The sequence below is a fragment of the Vigna unguiculata genome, chromosome 9, assembly GCF_037176805.1.
Source record: "Vigna unguiculata cultivar grain cowpea cultivar isolate G323 ecotype 2 chromosome 9, ASM3717680v1, whole genome shotgun sequence".
NCBI classification, from domain to species: Eukaryota; Viridiplantae; Streptophyta; class Magnoliopsida; order Fabales; family Fabaceae; genus Vigna; species Vigna unguiculata.
Genome location: NC_140800.1, coordinates 9,081,524 through 9,101,100, shown reverse-complemented (window position 1 = coordinate 9,101,100; position 19,577 = coordinate 9,081,524). Strand labels below are relative to the sequence as shown.

At 34.9% G+C, this 19,577-nt stretch overlaps 3 protein-coding genes across 3 annotated transcripts; 1 reads left to right on the top strand and 2 right to left on the bottom strand.

The window, feature by feature from the left end:
- Window positions 1-214: 214 nt before the first annotated feature.
- Window positions 215-2,042, bottom strand: LOC114164380 (mitochondrial outer membrane protein porin 1-like). Its single transcript, XM_028049031.2, has 5 exons — window positions 1,806-2,042; window positions 1,634-1,720; window positions 1,419-1,477; window positions 1,100-1,329; window positions 215-738 (listed from the first exon to the last, which is right to left on the bottom strand). Exons 1-5 carry the CDS (start codon window positions 1,852-1,854, stop codon window positions 426-428), a joined length of 738 nt encoding a protein of 245 aa, XP_027904832.1. The 5' UTR covers window positions 1,855-2,042; the 3' UTR covers window positions 215-425.
- A 4,608-nt stretch (window positions 2,043-6,650) lies between these two features.
- On the bottom strand, window positions 6,651-7,660 carry LOC114164374 (uncharacterized). Its single transcript, XM_028049023.2, has 2 exons — window positions 7,421-7,660; window positions 6,651-7,324 (listed from the first exon to the last, which is right to left on the bottom strand). The coding sequence occupies exons 1-2, from the start codon at window positions 7,563-7,565 to the stop codon at window positions 6,810-6,812; spliced, it is 660 nt and encodes a 219-aa protein (XP_027904824.1). The 5' UTR covers window positions 7,566-7,660; the 3' UTR covers window positions 6,651-6,809.
- A 5,885-nt stretch (window positions 7,661-13,545) lies between these two features.
- LOC114164550 (putative pectate lyase P59) lies at window positions 13,546-15,440 on the top strand. The gene is made up of 4 exons (XM_028049267.2): window positions 13,546-13,788; window positions 13,870-14,521; window positions 14,596-14,838; window positions 14,944-15,440. Exons 1-4 carry the CDS (start codon window positions 13,595-13,597, stop codon window positions 15,157-15,159), a joined length of 1,305 nt encoding a protein of 434 aa, XP_027905068.1. The 5' UTR covers window positions 13,546-13,594; the 3' UTR covers window positions 15,160-15,440.
- Window positions 15,441-19,577: the final 4,137 nt, after the last annotated feature.

Below are 19,577 nucleotides of genomic sequence, written 5' to 3'. Positions count from 1 at the left end.
TTTTTATTTTGTTCTTTAGGATTGTTAATCATGTTTACATATTTATATATATATAATCTTTCGATGACTGACTCCTATATGAAATATATAAACTCAATAATGATATCAAAGTTAATGGTTGAAGATGACCGACAACAAGAAATAATTTAAGTGTGACTCAAAGTCCCACATGTCAAATGACTTATATGTGTGAGGCTAATGTTATATATATATATAGAATCATAATCTCTCTCGATGAGCAATTCATATATGAGAAAATAACGTATCAATTGTGTATGGCTTCTTTTCGGTCCTCAAAAACATTACTCGCAAAACACTAAACAAGGATATGATACAGTTCTCCAATGTTGAACAAAATTTGCATGCAGTTTACAACCTCTTTTGGAAGTGTTCATGGTACATGAAGAGCTTTTCTTGTTGAAAAACTATTTCATAGCCATGTAGACTCCAACCTTGGGACACTTTTCTTTGTCTTTCTCATTCAAATTGACCTCTCCTGCCACAGTTATGGAAAACTTCCTTCCCAACTTCTGTTGAATAAGAGCGCCTACCCTGCAATTACTGCTGAGTCGAGCCTTTAACAATGTCCAAGGAAACAATGCATGCTGAGCACCAATCGTTACACCAGTAGTCTCATCATCTGCAAGGTCATACTTCACCTCTGCTGCAATTGCAGTCTTCGTCAGAGGGTTCACTTCAAAGTAACAGCAACCTTTCAACGTTTGAAAATAGTCATGCCTGCATAATTAGCACCCCCCAAACTTCAGCATGCACACTCATTTCGTCTGAACAAAGAAACATAAGAATACTGAGCACAAAACCATTAACCCTGCACATTGCAGAGGTATCTCAAGTTTAATAAGTTGGAAAGATTTCATCTTTATTGTCTTGGAGATCATGGAATACTCATCTAAATGAATGTACTGCATACATGTACCTAAAGTAAAGATGGTAAGTGGTGTTCCTCATTTACCTTACCTATCCAAACAGGACATGTTTTAAGGTGTTAATATCAAACCTCTCTACTTTAACTTTAATCACAAATTTGATATTACTTGAGATTTTCTGATAAATTTAGCCTCTGTTGTAGGATACTCACAAGGTCACGGAAGCAACAAGGTAGGGAGTGTTGAGGCTCAACCCAGCATTGAGACTGTTAGTTGTCCTTGTTGCTGATATGTCATAGGCAAGATTAGCTCCCAGTGAGAGAATTCTGGTTCCTATAAGACCAGAGAGGTTTGCTACAGGGCTATATCCTTTTTCTGCGTCTCCCAATAATCCAATACTTGCACTAAACCCACTGAATCTACTCAGGTGTCGAAGTTCCAACTGCAATCAAAATGATTTTGATCCCAAAACTAGTTAGCTGCAATGAAAAATGAAGACTCAGTTATTGAAGATCAAATTATTTATGGTACCTTCCCAGAGTCAGGTATGTTACATGCGAAAAGGCCCTTTAGTCCATGCACAAGTTCTTCTACTCCAACACACACACACACCATCAAACACAGTGTAATCAGATATGAAATTCCATAGCTTTTTCAGGGTTGAGATATTCACAATTTCACATCACATTACATCTTTGAGTAGGTTTTAAAGAAAAAACAAGAGGGTTTGAGCTGATGTATATTACCTTCACAAGAGAGATCTAAATTCCAATTGAAGAATCTGTAGTTGAAGTGAATCGGTGTTTGTTGACAATAGTCCTTATGAAGAACATCTAACATGAATGCAGAGTGAATGTTAATGAAAGATTAAAATGAAAACAAGAAGTAAAACAATTAGCAGAAAGAAGTGTGTAAAACCTCTGGCCTTCTTTCCAATATCAAAATATAAGCCTGGACCCTGGTTCATTTTGCCATGAAGAGTGAATACAAGTCAATTATAGTCATTGTTTATTGGGAAGGAAAGGGGTGAAGAGTACGCTTGGGTTCTGCATCAAGCGATGTTTCCTCTTGTGAGAAAGGACAAACATTGGAACACCACAAAGCGAAATTTCCATCCATCAAATTGTAACTATCGTTTACAACTGAACAGAGAAAGGGGGTTTAAACTGTTTATGTAAGAAATCATTATTGATTGCTTCGATCTTAAGCTGACTTCACTTATTAGGGTTTTGGTACATTTTTGGAAACATTTATTTAACCCAAAATCATTATTCAAGCTCCGTAACTTCCGTCGCATTTAGAGTGGTACAAATCCCTCGCATTTTCAAATTTCAATTTTCTCCAAACATAACCTTTTATTATTGTAATTGATCACATTTGGATCAGTTATTGATTGAGTTCAAGGTAAGGAATGTGGAAATTTTCGTAGGGGCAACTTTTTGAATTTTCGTTGGACTACTATTCTAGTTAGAACTGTTGCCTCAAATTTCATATAAGAAATGTTCGAGTCTTTCACTGATAAAAGCTAACATTAACATCCAACATTTTGTTTATCCAAAAATATTTCATACAAGAAAAAGAAAGAGAAAAAAAAAATACTTTTTTTTTATCAACAAAAGAGAAATATTATAACAAATAAAAGTGACATAAAAAACCACGCAACAAAAGCACTGCCACAGAGAAAAATGTATAAAAAACACCACAACAATTAACTAAATAGATAAAAAGAAGATGAGAGGAGATGAAAATGAAATGAAAAAAAATAATAATGTAACAAGTTCGTAATAATTATGATTCTCAGGTGGGACTCACCAATTTGACCGAGAATTAACCCGTTTCCGATTTGACTATAGTGTAAAACTAGTATCAAATTAATTAGTAGGTGAATTTGGTAAAATCAGTCCGATAAATAGTAAACATTAATTCAACAATTTTTTTTTAAGAAAATCATTATTAAAAGTATAAATAATTTTAATTTTTAAAAATATAAAAAAATAAAGTATTACTACTTTTTTAATTCTACATCTAAACTTATTATGATTATTATTATTATTATTATTATTATTATTATTATTATTAATTATTGGTTTTATATTTGAAGTTTACTTCAAGTATGTATAAGATTTAATCAATAATAAAGTTCGGAAAGGAAGAAAAAAAGTTTTAGATTTAGGTTGTGTTCTCATCTAGGTGATTACTGTACATGGATGATGGGAAGCGATGAATGTAGGGAATTTTTGTGTTTCTTTTTATTGATTTAAAAGCGAAGAAAAGTGACGATTTGAGGGATTGTGGGTCTGCTTTCACCTCATTATTTTATCTGAAAAAAATTAAGCATGGTGCTGCCTTTCGAGGAGGAGTTCTGGAATTGAAATGAAGAGCACAATGCAGATTCTTGAGGAGAGCTTCTTCCCTACCACTATGATGCACTTTTCCTTTCTTTGTTTTTACTTGAATACCACTATCATGCATTTTCCTTTCTTTCTCTTCGTTTAAACACTCTGTTGGACTTGCTACCTTTCCACCACCACGATTTGTTGAGAAGAGGCACGGTGGCAAGCACGACAGAGGTTGACGGCTCGCCGGACAGGTCATGGTGTGGCGGAGTTGACGTGGTGGATCCGTTGGAATGGGTGTTAGGAATCCAAGTGTGAGTCTAAGTCCCACATTGACCAGAATTGAGAAAGTAAAGCACCATATAAGGATCAAGGCCTATAAACCCATTGCTTTAAGGTTTTCGGTTGAGAGTGGTGTCAATGTCTTATGTGGTTAGACTCAGGTCTCATTGGTGTTATATCTCCCTAGTGAAACCCCCTCTATAAAACCTAACAAGTGGTATCAGAGCCGATGGTTAAACACTGGCTCAGACGAGTGCAGTATGGTCCTAGTATCGAAAGTCTTCCTGACAGTGTGGATCAGGTAAAGCGTGTCCCGTTAAGAAGAACGACGGTACAAAAAAGGGCAGAAAATGAGTACTCGTGGTTGGGGATGCTTTCCCTGGAGGGGGAGTGTACCAATGTGGTTGAAGGGACTCACTCTTGAGGGGGAGATTGTTAGGAATACAAGTATGAGTCTAAGTCCCACATTGACCAGAAATGAGAAAGTAGAGCATTATATAAGGATCAAGGCCCATAAACCCATTGCCTTAAGGTTTTGGGTTGAGAGTGGTGTTAATGCCTTATGTGGTTGGGCTCAGGTCTCATTGGTGTTGTATCTCCCCAGTGAAACCCCCCTCCTTATAAACCCAACAAGTGGTATTAGAGCGGATGGTTAAAAACTGGCTCAGACGAGTGCAGTATGGTCCTAGTATCGAGTGGTACAGAAAATGGCAGAAAAGGAGTACTCATGGTTGGGCAGCTTCCGCTGGAGGGGGAGTGTACCAATGTGGTTGAAGGGACTCACCCTTGAGGGGGAGATTGTTAGGAATCCAAGTGTGAGTCTAAGTCCCACATTGACCAGAATTGAGAAAGTAGAGCACCATATAAGGATCAAGACCCATAAACCCATTGTCTTAAGGTTTTGTGTTGAGAGTGGTGTCAATGCCTTATGTGGTTGGGCTCAGATCTCATTGGTGTTGTTCTCCCCAGTGAAACCCCTTCTGTAAAACCTGACAATGGGATGTATTTTTTTGTTGTTTTCGTAGACAAGCATGGAACCTGTTAAGTTTTTTTGGAACCGATTCCAAAACTGTTTGAACTCTGTTTAACCGGTTCTGTTTGTTTTTAGAACCTGTTCCATTTCACCTTCCATGCATGCATGAACGCCTTATAACAGGCGAGGAATCCCATCATTGATATCATCTGTCATTGACCCATACGAAGCATTTTCCAATCCAATAAACGAAAACGACTCTTGTTGATGTTTATCAAAGTCATCATCATCACGAAGCACATTTGAATTGCTACCTATACTTCTGGTAGCACATTTGAATTGCTAATAACCCATTCCAGCTTCACTATTAGCATGACCATTACAATGCCTCGAGCTTCCACCGAGTGCATTATCCACAGCTAAAGTTAAAAACACCATTCATTGTATTTATGTGGTAGGAATCGATACGCATTTTGGTTGGTGAAGGGCTTCACAGCAGCATGAATGGTGTGGTTGGAAATGTTTTTTTACATTAAAATAATAAATTGTCTAAACCAAATAAATTTTAGTTATTTTTTTTAATTAATAAATATTTAAAATATTTTTATTTATGATAATAATATATGAGAAACTAATTACAACTTATCTAAATATCATTTTATTATACTTTTTTAACATCAAGGACAATTAGATCATTCTACATTTTTATTTATTAAATTTAATTTTTTTTAGTCACATCAGTCAAATCTTTCACAAAATTTCACAAAAATTACTCTCAAAATCCATTCCAATATCACCTCTAAATCCTTAAGAAAGAACAACATAAATATCACCTTCTAATCAACCCAAATCAATCATCTTCATCTCCCTCAAATCATCACCCACAAAAAACACACCCTTAGTTATGGATAAATGAATTTTGAAAAGAGGATAGAAAATATAATGAGTTTAACTCCCTCTAACATAACATAATATTAACAAGTAAAATCAAAATCTGATGTTCATTAACAAAATATTAACATGCGAGAACAAACCAAAATCCGTATACATAATTAAGAAAACCTATGTTAAAATTATTGAAATTATATGTGGCAGCATGTATTCCGACGTATTATTCTAGTCAATATGATCATTAGACATATCATCTAAAAATTAATATCGTTTGATTTGGAGAACGAATTTTATGAATTACTAAACTATAAATTATAAAGACGAAATTTATATAAATTTTGAAGAAAGAAAAAATTTCAATTTCACGTGTAAAAGTAAGTATAGAAATTAAAAACATACGTGTCCCAACAAATTTTGCGTCAGAGTTATCCAAGTTGAACGGATCGTCTAACACATTTACTTCTTCCTTTAAATGTGTGGAAACTTTAAAATTCAAATATTTCGTGTGAATCCACCAAATTTCATTTGTCATGTTAATCCTAAAAATTAATATTAGGGTTCTTAAAAGAAGAAATCACTTTCAAATCGTAAAGAGTTCCAACCTATAATCACAATCGTTTCGATAACAATTATAGCACCAAGAATTTCAACCAAAATTTGTATTAATACCAAGATAAAAAGAAAATTTTCCTATATATTCTCTTCTACTACTTCCAAAAATAGCCGCAAAAATAACACAAATAGATTACCATAAATAGCCTTATCCTTGTTGCATTTAACATAGTCAATCGTAGAAGACTTCCAAACAATTATCACAATTTTAAAAGCTTTACGAACATCAATATTGACACTAAAAGTCTTTAAAATTACAAATTTTTTAATATTATTCTCTATCGTACATTTAGAAATATTCTCAGTCATTCGTATTCATTCTATAATAAAATTTACTTTTTAGAGTTGATATTGATAGGGTTAATAAATTTTTGAAAACTTCTCATTCTCCAAACACTCCGTATAACACGAATACATATATCTGGAACTTGAATACTTAGGCAATTATTAAGTAAGAACCTACACAGAAGAAATAATATAACTATTATCAAATAAACATTTAAACGTACCTTAGAACCAATTGGAAGGTTGCCACCAAAAGAAGAGATTATTAGCTCTTTGAATATTATAACATCCATAGGTAAGTAATCAAATGTGTCATAACGTTTTTCAAGAGACTATTATAATATTACACAATCACGAAATGTAAATTCTATAAAAAAAGAATCCTAATTTGAATAATTAAGCTTGCATATATATATTTGAAAAAAAAAAGGAATAAAATACACGCATTGTTGATTATATATATATAATATCAACCTAACACATATTGTTACTTTTGTATATATATAATAGATTGATGTATAGTTTTCAACTAAGGGACTTCACTTATGGTTCATTCCATGAATGGAACTTATGAGAAACATACAAACCAAAGGAAAAAGCCACAATAGCAGCTGTAACAACTCCCTTGTTTCTCATCAGAACCTCCATTAGAGTTCTTGATAAGTGTTTTTGCTCCCTCTTCCTTGTTAAGTTCTGAGAATAATCATATATGTTATGTGTATCTTTATTTCCTCTTTCTTCATTCTCGCTGTCATGTCCATGGCCAACATAATCCTCATTCACAGCATCGTGTTCCTCAGTTTCAGTTTCTTCTGCCCTATTTGAAGCTTTCTCTCTGCCACTTTCTCTATTCTCTTGTGAAGCTCGCTTGGGAACGTGCACGTGAAGGATTTCACTGTCAAAGTTTCCGGATACGTTCTCCAAATCTGCATCTGCTGGCACTGCAAATTTCAGCTCAAAGTGAACACGTTTCTGTTCATTTGTATACCTTTCGCCTTTCACAATTATGCAGCCACCGGAGGTATCAACTTGAAGACTCACCTCCTCCTTCTTGAAGTCTGAAATAAGATCGCAAATGTAACAATCATTTTTCTTGCTAGTTCAGTAATTGTGATGTAATGAGAAAACAAAAGCATGATGAGTTGTTTGAATACCGGGAAGATCTACGAGAAGAAAATGGCCTGAATCATCGTCTGTCCATCCTGAATTAGGTACGATCTCTTCAGCCTCTGGTGCTTGTGATGATGAATTTGTTCTTGTTCCAACCCTTCTGGAGCTTCTACTTGTCTCACTGGCCATTGAGAATGAGTTCAAACCTTCAAATTCCGATGATGTTTTTGTGTCTCAAAGATGTGACAGCGATTAATAATTTGTTGGAAAGCCAGAGGAAAGGTAAATGTTCTTATACGATTATTAGCAATTCCCTGATATGACGAAATTGGATGCCTTGCTTCACATTGTTATTCCATGCTTGTACCGCAAGACCGTGTAATGTGACATGCAAAAGCAATACCTTTCTTGGCTTATTATAACTCATAATATTTAATGTTCCATCAAATTTTAGATTACCAATAAACATTTATTTTAGGAATTTAAGTTCAGATAAGTCTTTAATTAAGTTGGATAAAAATGAGTAGAGAAAGACCCATAAATTTTTTTTAAGGTCTTAAATTGAAAGTATGGTCTAGTTTATCAGTTTGTTGACTTAATGTTGATTTTTTTTCATCTCTCGGGTAAACTCATTTATTTGGTCTTGAATCTTTTCTTCTACTACAAAGAAAATGTTCCATTGACAACCAATTTTACTCATCAAAAATTGTTATCGACCAATTTAGATATCAATTTATAAAATAAAAAATTATTGATTACTAAAAAAGTTACTAATATAAATCAAAAATTATAATTGACCGCTAAAGTAGTCACTAATTAATTAGGGACTAATTCAGAAACTAATTCCTTAGGTAGCAAAAACCTTGATAATATCTAGTTTGACCAATTTCTTTTGGTAATTAAAACTTTGGTATCTAAATTTTAGAAACAATTTAAAGACCAATTATAATTTTTTATTTATAATAGTGACTATTTTAGTAACTAATAATTTTTTATTTTATAATTTAATATATAAATTGGTGACTATAATAACTAACAACTAATCACTAAAATTGATTGTTAATAAGACATTTTCTTGTAGTGTCAAGAAACCTACAACACATCTTAAAAGAAAGAAAAGTATACAAGTTAAGACCCATTATTTATACTCATTCATGAAAATTATTTGTAATCGTATTTTAAAGTTTATATATAAAGTTTGTATTCGTATTGAGAACCAAGTACTACGTTTCGATTGTGACCCGATCCACTTGGCCTCTGTCATCGAACAACTAATGTCATATGCAACAATATCCCCCTCAGCAATTGTCCTACTAGAAATTCCACTTGGATTGTGACTTGGACCACTTGGCCTCTGCCACGGGACAATTGTACAACCCGCAACAATCACCCCCTTAACAAATTACCCACCAAGAAATGGAACTTGTAACCTTGGCTCTGATACTAATTGTTAGGATTAAGCGCTTACCACTTGGTCAACAGCTATAGCCATTAGTCAGAACGCAACTCTTTTTACTTAAGAGTGTAACAGCCCAAGTACCACGTTTTGATTGTGATCGGATCCACTTGGCCTCTGTCATGGGACAATTGATGTCATTTGCAACAATATCCAACGTTTGGGTGATGAAAATAACACGTCTTGAAAAGTATCACATCGTCTAGGATAACCAAGGGGGTGGGTGTTAGTGACTATATAATGGGCTCTAAATTCATGATGTTCCTTGCCCTGAGTCAAAGACACTTGAAACTAGTATTTGACTCTTCTTATTCTTATTTCTTATACTATTGTAATAAGAACGTTGTGAGGTTTAGGTTAAATTATTACTTTGGAAAGTGTGGATGTACTCGGGGTCAAAGGGCATGGGAGAGTTATTTATGTGTTTTTTTGTGTTTATTTTATTTCTCTACTAATAAAGTGATTTTCGGGGGGTTTTCCCAATAGTGGTATCAAGAGGTATGATTCAGTAGGATTTTTTCTTAGTGTGCTTTGTGGTTGCAGCTTAGTTTAATCTTCCACATCAGAAAAGATTAATTCCTTGTTGTTAGAGATCATCCTTGTTTGCTGAAGTTGCAATGAGAAATTTGATGGAAGGATCACTGTCAATGTTCTATTGATGCGGTGAATCTGCAGTTGGATTCGTGGAGGTGCAAGGACTGTGAGTCATGCTAAATCTGTAGTGAAGTTTGCGTGTGGTGAGATGCTTCTAGATCTGCAGAGGTGTTTTGCCTTTTGCATTATGGAAGTTCAATGTCTAGTGGCGTAGTTTTGTGCAGTGCTTTATTGGTGGCGGGATGTTGTGATGCCATGGTGGTGCTACATCAACAGGTGTTACGTTGACAGGTAATGCATCTTCAGCGAGGGAATTAAACAACACGCACTAGTGCATTTTAGAGTTTTTACATCGCTGTATATGCCTCGGTTCCTGCATACCCGCTGCATATAAACATGCGGTGGCATTTTTGTAATTAAATGCACCTTTTTTGCCTCGGTTGTTATACTAACCGAGGCATATAGCTTAAAAAAAATTGCGAATTCGCGCTGTTCACAAAATTTGAAATTTTTTAACTGCTTTTATGCCTCGGTTACCACAGAACCGAGGCCTAATAGCTTTTTTGCTTCAGGTTTTTTTTACCCGATGCAGTTACTTGGCTGTATTTTTTTTTGTTTTAATTCACTGATAGAATATGCCTCGGTTCTTTTATAACCGAGGCAGTATGGACCTTTTTGCTTCGGGTCTATTGCCAACCGAGGCATATAGTAAGACAATATGCCTCGGTTTCGAATTAACCGAGGTAGTATGACTTCGTAGGGTTTAAAAAACCCTAAATCCTTTTGCAGCCGCGCAAACCATCACGATTTTCTTCTTCTCCGAGCATCCCCACACCACATCCAAATCTTTTCTTCTTCTTCTTCCACTGCACCCCAGCCTTTGTTCCGGCTTCACCACCGCTCCGTGGGGGTATTGCTGGACCGGCTTTCGTCGTCCAAGGGGAGTGGTGGCGGCGGCGAGGAGGAACTCGCTTCGATGTCGAACTCGCTCATGGCGGCCATCAAGCGGTCGCAGGCGAACCAGCGGTGGCAGCCGGAGAGCTTCCATGCGTACCAGCAGAGGCAGCACGGGGGCACGGCGTCGTTTCTGAAGCACTTCGTTTTGTCAATCATCGACGATCCAATCGTGAGTCGGGTTTTCGCGGAAGCAGGGTTTCGAAGCTGTGATGGGTGTTTATGCAAAGAGTGCTCTGAGAGGTTTTGTTGAGATGGTTCAAAAGGGTTGAGGGTGGTTTGTTTGGAGAGGGAGATTGGGGAATTTGTGAAAAGGGGTGGGAGTGGGGAAGAGGTGGTGGGTGTGAAGTTGAAGGACTTGGAGCAGCAACCCTTCATTCCGCCTGCACCGCCGCTGCTCCGTCAAATTTTTTTTTTTATTTCTGATACACGATTAGGCCTCGGTTGGAGGAAACTGAGGCAGTAACTACTTTTTCTGCCTCGGGTTAATAACCGAGGCATAAACGAGAGTCTTTTTACCTCGGCAGTATATGCCTCGGGTGCGAACCCGAAGTCAGAAGTGCAAAATAACCGCTGTCGTTTGCCTTCCCTGTATTAGTGACGGTGGCTATGAAGTGTCGACGTTTGATTTGTGGCTTTTTGCAATGTCCAATGGTTTTGTGTCGTGGGTTACAACATGATGAAAGGTGTATTGTGTTTATGCACTAGCATTGGCTAATATTTATAAGGTGTGTGGTGATATACACGGGCATTGGTTAGCATTTATGCAACGTGCATGGAAATTCTTAGGATGACTTAATTTGAAGTGGAAATTCTTGGAATTGTTTAATTCCAATTGGAAATTCTTGGGATGGTTTGATTTCAAGTAGAAATTCTTGGGATGATTTCATTTCAAGTGAAAATTCTTTGAATGGTTTAATTCCAAATGGAAATTCTTGGGATGGTCTGATTTCGAGTGGAAATTCTTTGGATGGTTTGATTTCGAGTGGAAATTCTTGGGATGGTTTGATTCCAAGTGAAAATTCTTGGGATGATTTGATTATAAGTGGAAATTCTTTGGATAGTTTGATTTCAAGTGAAAATTCTCGGGACGACTTGATTCCAAGTGATACTCCTTATGGTGGAGTACGATTGTTGGTATAGGTAATGAAGATGTGTTTATTTTAATTAGGGTGAAGAATGTTGGGCTGATGAAAATAACATGTCTTGAAAAGTCTCACATCGCCTAAGATAACCAAGGGGTGAGTTTTAGTGACTATATAATGGGCTCTAAGTCTATGATGTTCCTTGTCCCAAGTCAAAGACACTTGAAACTTGTATTTACGTCTTCTTATTTCTTATATTCTTGGAATAAGAGTGTTGTGAGGATTAGGTTAAATTATTGCTTTGGAGAATGTGGATGTACTCAGAGTCAAAGGAGGGTCAAAAGACATGAGAGAGTTGTCTATGTTGTCTTATATTTATTTTATTTCTCTACTAGTACAATTATTGGGGGTTTTCCCAACACATAATCAATACTTTTGATATTTAAAAGGCAAAAAAGTAAAAGATTGGTGAAATTTTTCACAAAAGTTACGGAAATGAACGAACTTTTAAAAAATTATAAAAGAAGACAACTTGTATCTTGACCAATTTTATAGTTTAAGTAACTAACTAAAATGAAGTCGTGCTTTGCGTTGCATGTAAGACAATATTGTAATTTAAAAAAAAAAATTGTGAGATAAACTAAAGTTATATAAGGGTAACACGATTTCAGTTGTATAATACTTCAATATACATTAAAGTTTTGTACATTCTATGACATTTGCATGTTTATCTTAATCTTCCTTTATTATTTTTTATATTAATAAAGGTATGTTTAAAATCCAAAATATAATCTAACGAACTCCGAATCAAAAGGAAGTAAAACATACGAATTGAACTTGGTCATATCAAATAGAAGCAACAACAACATGCATGTAAAATAACGCAAACAGAAAATGAAATTTTACACATGAAATTAAGAAATATCTAAATTATAACTATTTGATAGCTCTTTATTTGGTATAAAAACACATCACAGGATTTTTTAGAATTTTCTAACAAATGTAAGTTTGTCAACTAAAAGAAATAAAATGGTGTTATTAAATTATTATTTTTTTAAAATATTTGTGAGTCTAATCATAGCTCATATTGCCTACGTATATAGTTAATCCTTCTGCTCTTTTCCACTTCAAATGAACATTTTTCCTTTCTTCCCTTGTCTTTTTTATTTCACTTGACGATATTCCTTTTTCTGCGTTAATGGTGGTTTTGGAGGCAATGAATATCGTACATGGAAATGGACGACGATGATAATTTGAGAATTACAATGTGATGGTAGTTTATTTTTTCACATTATATATATATATATATATATATATATATATATATATATATATATATATATGCTTTCTTTTTGCCAGTGATGGTAACAGATAGTGACAACCAGAACTTGAGATATAAGTTAACAAGAAAAAAAAAACAGAATTTGAATAAAATCGTAAATATTTATCACATTGTATAAAAATTAAGTCTGAAAAAAGTATTTTTATTTTTTACTAAATGAATTGAAGAAAGGAAGATATTTACTACCAAATATTTTAAAGATATGAAGACATCTTCACGAAAGACGTTAAAAACATGTTATTAATTATTTGAAGGACACTAGATAAAGCATTTAAAAAATAATCAATTCCAAAAATTTAAAAATCGAAATTCTTCTGCAGTCCACACAATAATTATTTAGCATGATTACTTCAATGATTTTTTAAAATAATTTAATTACTAATGTATCATCTATTTTTATTTAAAAGATCAACGGGTTAGAACTAACTTATCATTCTTTCACTAAAATATCCCAAAAATTAGACAAAGAAAGCATAACCTAAACCTAAAAACAAGTTTTCTTCCTTAGCTATATCCTCTTTCCACGGACAGGCTTCAAATTTTGGTATCTATTTATATAATTCCAAGTTTTTGATGTATGATACTAAAAGGCTACAATCACCACCGAATATATAGCAGACATACCGAAATCAACTCACACACAGGGATATAGCATTGAAGTACCATAGTTATCGGTTCTACCACAAAACTACGGGAACTTAAAATGCTATAAAACTAGGGTTGCAAAGAACACAAAACAACAAAACATAAGCTTATCAATCATCTTCAAGACAAAGAAACAAGAGTTATGGAATCTACCAAGTTCAGTTTGCTGTTCTTTTACGTAATTTTCCTTGCAATACTCCCCACCCTTAAGGCCAACATAGGTCACTTCGACCATGTCTGGCATAGGCGAATGAAGGAAGCAAGGGAAGCTGCAAAAAAGGCTTACAAGCCAAACCCCATGAAAGTTACCGCTGAATTCAATGCACAAGTCACGAGGTATATAAAATATCTTTATATCTTAATCTCTTTTCTCTTCTTCAGTGCATGCAACAGATGAATATATGGTTTCTTTCACAGATCGCTGAAAGGGTCCAACAGCACGAGAAGGGACTTGAAGAAGAAAAGTTCTGGATGCAATCCGACAAACCCAATTGACCAATGTTGGAGATGTGACAAAAACTGGTTTGAAAACCGCAAGAAGCTTGCAGATTGTGTGATGGGGTTTGCCCACGGCACAACCGGAGGCAAAGAGGGGAAAATCTACGTGGTGACCGACAATTCCGACAACGAACTAGTGAACCCTAAACCAGGAACATTGAGATACGCGGTTACTCGACCAGAGCCACTGTGGATCACTTTTGCGCGAAGCATGAACATTAAGCTGAAAGCAGAGCTTATGCTGACATCTAACAAGACCATCGATGCACGTGGTGCCAATGTGCACATCAAAGATGGTGCCCAGATAACGATCCAGTACGTGAACAACATTATCATTCACGGATTGCACGTCCACGACATTAAGCAAGCTAAAGGTGGCCTTATAAGAGACTCCGTCACCCACTACGGCGTTCGCGGCATCAGTGACGGCGACGGGATTTCCGTCTTCGGATCTACACATATTTGGATCGATCATGTTTCCATGCACAATTGCTCTGATGGCCTCATCGATGTCATTGCTGCGTCAACTGCTGTTTCCATCACCAACTGCCATTTTGTCAGACACAACGACGTAAAACTCACTTCTTTCTATCTCTTCAAACATTTCTTTCATATGCATGCATGAATTAACGTTGTTCGTTTCAGGTTTTGTTGTTCGGCGCCACTGATAGCTTCTCGGGAGATAAAGTGATGCAGGTGACTTTGGCTTTCAACCATTTCGGGAAAGGATTGGTTCAGAGAATGCCGAGGTGCAGATGGGGCTTCTTTCACATTGTTAACAACGACTACACTCACTGGCTAATGTACGCCGTAGGTGGCAGCCAGCAACCCACCATCATCAGCCAGGGGAACCGTTTTGTTGCCCCGGAAGACATAAATGCAAAAGAAGTATGCAATGTTACATGTTCATACGACAAACTCTCAAACAAAACCATACACAATTTTTTTTTTTCAATTATTAACAAGGTTGTGGCACATGATATATATACACAGGTGACAAAAAGGACTCAGGCAACTAAAGAAGTGTGGAAGGATTGGAATTGGAGATCAGAGGGTGATTTATTCGTGAATGGAGCCTATTTCGTGGAGTCTGGGAAGAAAGTTACAGCAACTCCCAAGACAGACGTGATTGCACAATCTGCGAAATCCGTGGCTATTCTGACTCAAGATGCAGGTCCTATAAAATGTGTTGTAAACAAGCCCTGCTGAACTAAACATGGACCACTGCACGCTCAAAATACAGAGCTTGCAACACACATACGTATATATATATATATATTATGTATATATAAGTCATGTACAGACCCTACGCGAATGCTTCTGGGTTTTTTCAATTTCGTTCTGTCGCTTTCTTCTTCCTTTTCCCACATAGATTGTAATTTTTGGGATGGGAGATGAAGAGAATAGTAAAACTAGAATGTACACAGTCAATAAACTATGCAAAGCCAGATTTCTTAATGCATGGCTGAAATTCTCAATCCTGTATAAATTTTTTCATTCTACACAAATTTTCATCTTCAGATGAATTCGAGACTTTAAAATATTATCGGATATAATAAAATATTTGGAATCTCCAAAAACCTTTATAAAGTTATAGTAAAAATCATAAGGGATTATGAAAAAAATATTGCAGTAAAAGAAATAATATCAGCACATATAATTTTAATAAAAAAGTAATGATATTATGTTTAAAAATTCAATTAATAATAATATCATATCAAAACACCACAAATTAAAGTTCAAAACATAAAATAATAACAAATAATAAAATGTATGTATTAAGTTTCTTTCTAATCATCAGATTCTTTTTTAATTTCAACATGATTGTTTTCAATGTCATCATCCAATGGGACATATCCCTTCTTCTCTTCCCCATCTGAGAGACTCTTACCAAAGTTAAGTAATCTTTCAAACTCATAATCAGAGCTATCACAAAATTCATTTTTAACTTGAATTTGAGTTTGTTCTTTACCCTTTGGTTGTGTTGGAGTTGGAGTTACACTTAGACCTTTCTTAGAAGCATGGGAAAATCCAATAACAATACCACCACTTGATGGTTGCTTTCTTTAATTGATTGCTTGTTTCCTTTGTATAAACTATTGTTTCTCCAATACTTGAAGCTTCATAAATAGTTGCCCAATTAAGAGTGAGATCATCATTAAAAACCAACTCATTACCCATGTCTTCATTATCGTTATCATCATCAACTTCTCCCACTAACCACTCATAACATTCATCAATGTCATTCAATAGAATAGGGTCTACTTCATCCCTAACACTGTATCTTTGAGCAAGTTGTTGATTATACTTTATGTAAACCAAATCATGCAACATTTTATGGTCTAGCCTATTCCTTTTCTTTGAATGAATCTACATTATGAATAAGTAATATGTGAATTAATTTCTTTCTACAATTTACAAATAAGATGATAATGAAATGAGTCATGTCTTATTACTTGCTCAAAAATACTTCATTTGCGCTCACATCCTGATGAATGTCAAGTTTAAAATCTTGATTGCTAGCTTTTGTAAGTTGGGAGTTGCATGCCCATAAATCTTCCACCATTGAGCTACACAAGTAAAGAAAGTAACTTAGAATGTAACCATTATATCTTAGCGCGATTTAAAAAGTGTTTTAGTGTCTCACCTAGGGCTATGGTTTTCCTTGATTCTTTGGCAAAATCATTACCAAAGAGTCCATTTGCACTCTTATAAAGAGGCAACTTGGTGAAAAAAAATTGTTACACATCTTTACTTGGCACCAACCTCATGATGCAATTATCATTTGTAGGTTCTAAATCATATTCCATGTCTGGGTTAGAATAAAAGAACTATGGGTCCAAGAAGTGACCAACAACATGTAGGGATGGCTAAAATACTCGTGCCTATGGATATCCGCTGATAAAATATGTGGTGGATAATTGGTACCCGCGGGTAGCGACTATTTTAATACCCACTTATAAATGGGTTGGGTGCGGGTATCATACTACCCGTGCCCAAAGGTACTTGTAACCCGCAAAAAATTAAAATTAAAATTTAATTTAAATTTTATTAAGTTAAATTTAATAAAATTAAAATTAAATTTATATTTTATTTGGTTAAATTTGATTAAAATCAAAATTTAATTAAAATTAAAATTTAATTTATATTTAATTTATATTATATTAAATATTTTTTATAATTTTATTTAAATAGTTTATAAAATATATATATATATATATATATATATATATATATATATCTTTTTTAAATATATGCAAGTATGCGAGTATCCACAAGTACCCGCAAATTTTCTTAAAACCCGCGAGCAATTTTTAAACAGATACTCGACGAGTAAATAAGGGGTAGCAGGTGAAATTTTTTTCTACAAGTCGGGTTGCGTGTAGGTATTATTCGTGCCCGACCCGACCTGTTGTCATCCCTAGCAACATGAAAAGGGAGATGAAGTTTACATGTCCATCTGTTATCGATGATTGTAAATACATCATTGTATTTACTTTCATCATTGTTGAATGACATCATTATTATTTTCATGGCTTTCTCCATTGATTCATATATATAACCTATAGCTGTTTTTCTTTCCCCATCCACTAGACCAAGCACATGAACAAGAGGAGTCATGACTTTGAGAGTAATTACTAATTGATTCCAAAATGAAGACATAAGAACAACTTTTGTAACCTCCCTCCCCTTGGCTTCCTTAGATAGTTTGTTAATGCTCCATTCATCAAAAGTGAACATCTTTCTCAAATTTCTCTTCTTTAGATGTAACCTTTGTAATGATAAATAAGAGGTAGCAAATCTTATAACGACATGTATGTAACCTTTGTAATGATAAATAAGAGGTAGCAAATCTTATAATGACATGTCTTACTAATTCTCTTTTATTTGTAAATTGTCTCAATAAACTCAAGGTGCTAGAATGGCTATAGATAAAGCCAACAAGACTAACTCCTCTTTGAATTGTCTTTTTTATCAAAGGAAGTTTTCCAATGTATCAAGCATCAAATCTATCAATAGGCAACACAAGTAGTCCAATAGAGATGGGTCTTTTCTCTTCTAACAACTTACTAGTCAACACATAATTGTTCCCATGTTATAACTTGAACAACATTTTCTCCAATTTCCTCCACAAGGGAATCAAGCATCTCGAATTTTTTCTCCTGTCTTCACAAAGTTTGAACCATCAATGGACTTGACAAATATTGTCCCTACAGGGGAGCTCAGCAAAAAGTTAATCAAGCATTGTTGCTTTTGGTTAGTCCAAGCATATGACATAATAGAACAACCATGTTTGCTCCATTGCAATTTATGATCTTGTAAAAACTTCTCGGTGTACTGAACTTCCTTATTGAGAAATGGAACTCTAATTTCATGATAACTAGGAACAGGTAAATCAGATCCACAAGCACCTATGGCATCAATCATATCTTGAAAACTTTTCAGCCTCACAAGGTTGAATGACAAGTCTACTTGGTACTAAAATCGAGCAATATATTGATGAACCGAAACCTTTAAATTCTTGTCACATGCCTATTTGATGTTAGCTCACCTTAGTTTTTCCTCTCTTTTTTCTCTTATCTATTACAATAGATGGATTTCTACAGAACATATCCATTGGTCATTTTCTTCCATCTCTATTTCTCTTTTTATCATTGCTAGCCATGGAAATTTCAACTTCATCTTCACTTTCATGATTATTATTGACAGCATTATATCTAGGATTGATGGAGGAGCTGTATGTTCTTTCTTTATATAATTTTCAAAGTTCTTCTCTCACATTTTTTGGAGTCTTGGTGCAAGCATCAATATTGCCCTTCATTTCAATTAGATGTTCTTTTGCTCTAGTAACTCCTTCTTTCATAACTTTCCCATAATAATTGCAAATAGTTGTATTTAAATTTGATTCATCCATTGGATGACAATGTTTCCAACCCAGGTCACTTCTATGAGATGTTCTCGAAGTATCATGATCATTGGCCATTATTGTTGCTGGAATATAGGTATAGTCAAAGTAGAGAAGTAGAAAAAAAAAACAAACTTAACGGTGGCCGATGGTGGGGACTAACGGCAACTGGCGACGATAGTAGTAAGTGGCAGTGACTGTAGTTGCAGTGCCATGGTGAAGGAAGGAATAATAGCATTGTGTTGTTTTATTTTAGGTTAAAGAAAAGGAAAGAAAACTTTACTAGTGTGGCTATAGTAACTTAAGTAAAAGAAAAAGACAAGGTAAAAGAATGAAAGTGGTCAGAAATCTACAACGTAGGTCTAATTAAATAAAAAATTTAGTGGGTCAGGCCTAATTTGCTAAAAACTAAAAGATAAAGATCAAATTAGGGTTTTTGGTCATCTTCTTTCTCCCACCATGTCATCGCTGCCATTTTGCACGTTTCTTCTCTTTTGTTCAAGATCTTGGTTTTTGTTTTTCGATCCAATTTTTTCGCTACAACCGTTGTGCCACCATCACCTGCCATGCTAAAAGCAGCTGCCATGGGTCGCCATGAAAATCCCGATTCGCCTGTCTTATTTTGGCGACAAGCTAGGAAATCGTTACTAGTTTCTACCATGGTCAAAATTCAATAACACTGGATGAAAGCAAGAGAAGCCATAAGTATGATTTGCGACAT

Bases quoted from the DNA above. Each gene is read 5' to 3' on its own strand.
- LOC114164380 (XM_028049031.2), bottom strand. From the start codon at position 1,854: ATGAACCAGGGTCCAGGCTTATATTTTGATATTGGAAAGAAGGCCAGA. The intron at 1,721-1,805 runs GTTTTACACACT...CATTCATGTTAG, and splicing joins TATTGGAAAGAAGGCCAGAG to ATGTTCTTCATAAGGACTAT. The intron at 1,330-1,418 runs GTACCATAAATA...TTTTGATTGCAG, and splicing joins ACATACCTGACTCTGGGAAG to TTGGAACTTCGACACCTGAG.
- LOC114164374 (XM_028049023.2), bottom strand. From the start codon at position 7,565: ATGGCCAGTGAGACAAGTAGAAGCTCCAGAAGGGTTGGAACAAGAACA. The intron at 7,325-7,420 runs GTATTCAAACAA...ATCTTATTTCAG, and splicing joins TCTTCTCGTAGATCTTCCCG to ACTTCAAGAAGGAGGAGGTG.
- LOC114164550 (XM_028049267.2), top strand. From the start codon at position 13,595: ATGGAATCTACCAAGTTCAGTTTGCTGTTCTTTTACGTAATTTTCCTT. The intron at 13,789-13,869 runs GTATATAAAATA...TTTCTTTCACAG, and splicing joins TTCAATGCACAAGTCACGAG to ATCGCTGAAAGGGTCCAACA. The intron at 14,522-14,595 runs GTAAAACTCACT...TGTTCGTTTCAG, and splicing joins ATTTTGTCAGACACAACGAC to GTTTTGTTGTTCGGCGCCAC.